General features: G+C 73.1%; 1 protein-coding gene across 1 annotated transcript in view; it reads right to left on the bottom strand.

The window, feature by feature from the left end:
- Nucleotides 1-22: 22 nt before the first annotated feature.
- MNEG_15970 (hypothetical protein) overlaps nucleotides 23-1,800 on the bottom strand; it is a gene marked incomplete at both ends in the record, with an annotated part of 2,521 nt that continues 743 nt past the window's right edge. The window contains 3 exons of the mRNA XM_014035559.1: nucleotides 23-73; nucleotides 210-296; nucleotides 671-1,201. Of these exons, the coding sequence (XP_013891013.1) occupies nucleotides 23-73; nucleotides 210-296; nucleotides 671-1,201 (669 nt within the window). The remainder of the gene's footprint in view (nucleotides 74-209; nucleotides 297-670; nucleotides 1,202-1,800) is intronic.

The raw sequence follows: 1,800 nt of genomic DNA, 5'->3' as shown, positions 1-1,800 counted from the left end.
CCCTCCGCCGCACCCGCGCCCTCTACCGCAACGCCGCCCGCGCGCGCCGCCGCCGCCGTGGCAGCCGCCGCGGCTGCGGCGCCGCCAAGCTCCACGAGCCTCAGCCACATCACCGCCGGAGAGGAGCCCGCGCGCGGGGTCTTGCGCAGCGCGCCCGCACCGCCGGGCAGCGCCTTGCCATTCTCCCAGCCGCTGAGGACGCCCCTCACCACCTGCGGCGGAACGCCCCGCTCTGCGCCGCGCAGCAGGGCGGCGGCCAGCAGGTCTGCCCACGTCACCCAGCCGCCGCGGCGCTCCTGTGGCAGGCGGGGATGCGTGCGGGCGGGAGCAGGCGGGGAGGGGAGGAGAGGAGTGGGGAGCAGTGGCGCGGCCGGGCCTTTCTTGATGACGCCCATTGGCGGGCGCACAGCGCTGGAGGGGCACCAGAAGCACGTGAAGCTTTTTCTAAGTGCAGTGAGGTCAAAGCAACCAAGGGCTGCCCAGCCCTTGTGGCCATTCCCCTCTAAACAACAATCACTTGCGATCCCTCAAAGCAACATGCTCACGCAGGCTTGCCCATGCACACGCACAGAGCACACGCGCACACAAACACACACACACACAGAGACACACACACACACACACACACACGCACGCACGTAAACACACGCACGCGCATCCCTGCAAGCACCTGCAGCAGCTCCACCAGCAGCTTCTTGGCAGCTTCATACTGCTCGGGCCGCTGCTTCACCAGCATCTTGGTGGGCTTCTGGGGCTGCAGCGCCGCAGCCGCGAGATCGAAAGGCTCCGTCCCGTCGTCTTCCACGCCGTCCGGGAGTATGCCCGCCCCCTCAGCTTCCATGGCAGCCGCCGCAGCGCCTGGCACCTCCTCGCCTGCCGGCGGAGCGACAGGCGCCGCGGCGTTGGGGGCCACTGCCGCTGACGCGGCCTCGGCTGGCGCCTGAGACCGCGCCGCCGCGACAGCCTCGTTGGCAGTAGCGGGCTCAGCCTCTGCTGCCGCATCCTCGGCCGCAGCTGCCTGGTCCACCGCAGCTGCCTTTGCAGCCGCGGCCGCCTGCTGCTCCTCAGCTTCCCCAGCAGAGGCTGCCGCACGGTCCTCTGCCGCCCCTGCGTTCGCCGCCGCCGTTGAATCAGCCGTCCCTTCCTGAGCAGGCGCAGCCGTGCTGTCCGCCGCCGCCGCCACGCCGCCCGCCTCCGCCGCCTGTCCACCTGCAAGAGCTGCGGGAGCGTCCCAGCTTGCAGCCGCGGCCCGAGACGCCCGTACCTCCCCGTTTATGGTCGCAGCTTCGTCTGCGATGGCCGTGCTGTCCGCCGCAGGCCCCGCGCGATCTGCTGCGGCAGGAGCTATCGCAGCGGCCTCGGCCGGGGCAGCCGCCGCGCCCGGCTCGTGCAGCAGCGCCTCTGGGGCGGCCCCTGCGACAGGCGCGTCCTGGGGTGATGGCGGGGCCTGCGGCGCGGCCGCGGCGGGCGCCGCCGCTGCGAGGGGGGCTGGGGGATCGCGGGGGCTGCCTGCGGGCGCGACAGTGGGCTCTGGGGAAGTTCCGGCCACAAGGGTCAGCGGCGCCGCGGCGGCGCCGTCCGGCCCCCTGACGCCCAGGCCAGCGCCGGCAACGCTAGCTGTGTGCGGCAGGACAAGAGGCAGCGGCGGCAGTGGCGGCGCAGGCGGCGCCCCTTTGGCGGAGGGGGAGGCTGGGGCGCTGGGCTTGTGTTGCGGCTGCGTCCTGGGAGGGTCGGCCCAGTCGTTGCTGGGCCCAGTCGTGGGGACCCGACCCTCGCCGAGCACGGGCGGCTGCTGCTGCC

Source organism: Monoraphidium neglectum (genome assembly GCF_000611645.1).
Source record: "Monoraphidium neglectum strain SAG 48.87 unplaced genomic scaffold scaffold05844, whole genome shotgun sequence".
Taxonomy (NCBI): domain Eukaryota; kingdom Viridiplantae; phylum Chlorophyta; class Chlorophyceae; order Sphaeropleales; family Selenastraceae; genus Monoraphidium; species Monoraphidium neglectum.
The sequence above is the reverse complement of the archived record's forward strand: the minus strand, read 5'-3'. Positions and strand labels throughout refer to the sequence as shown.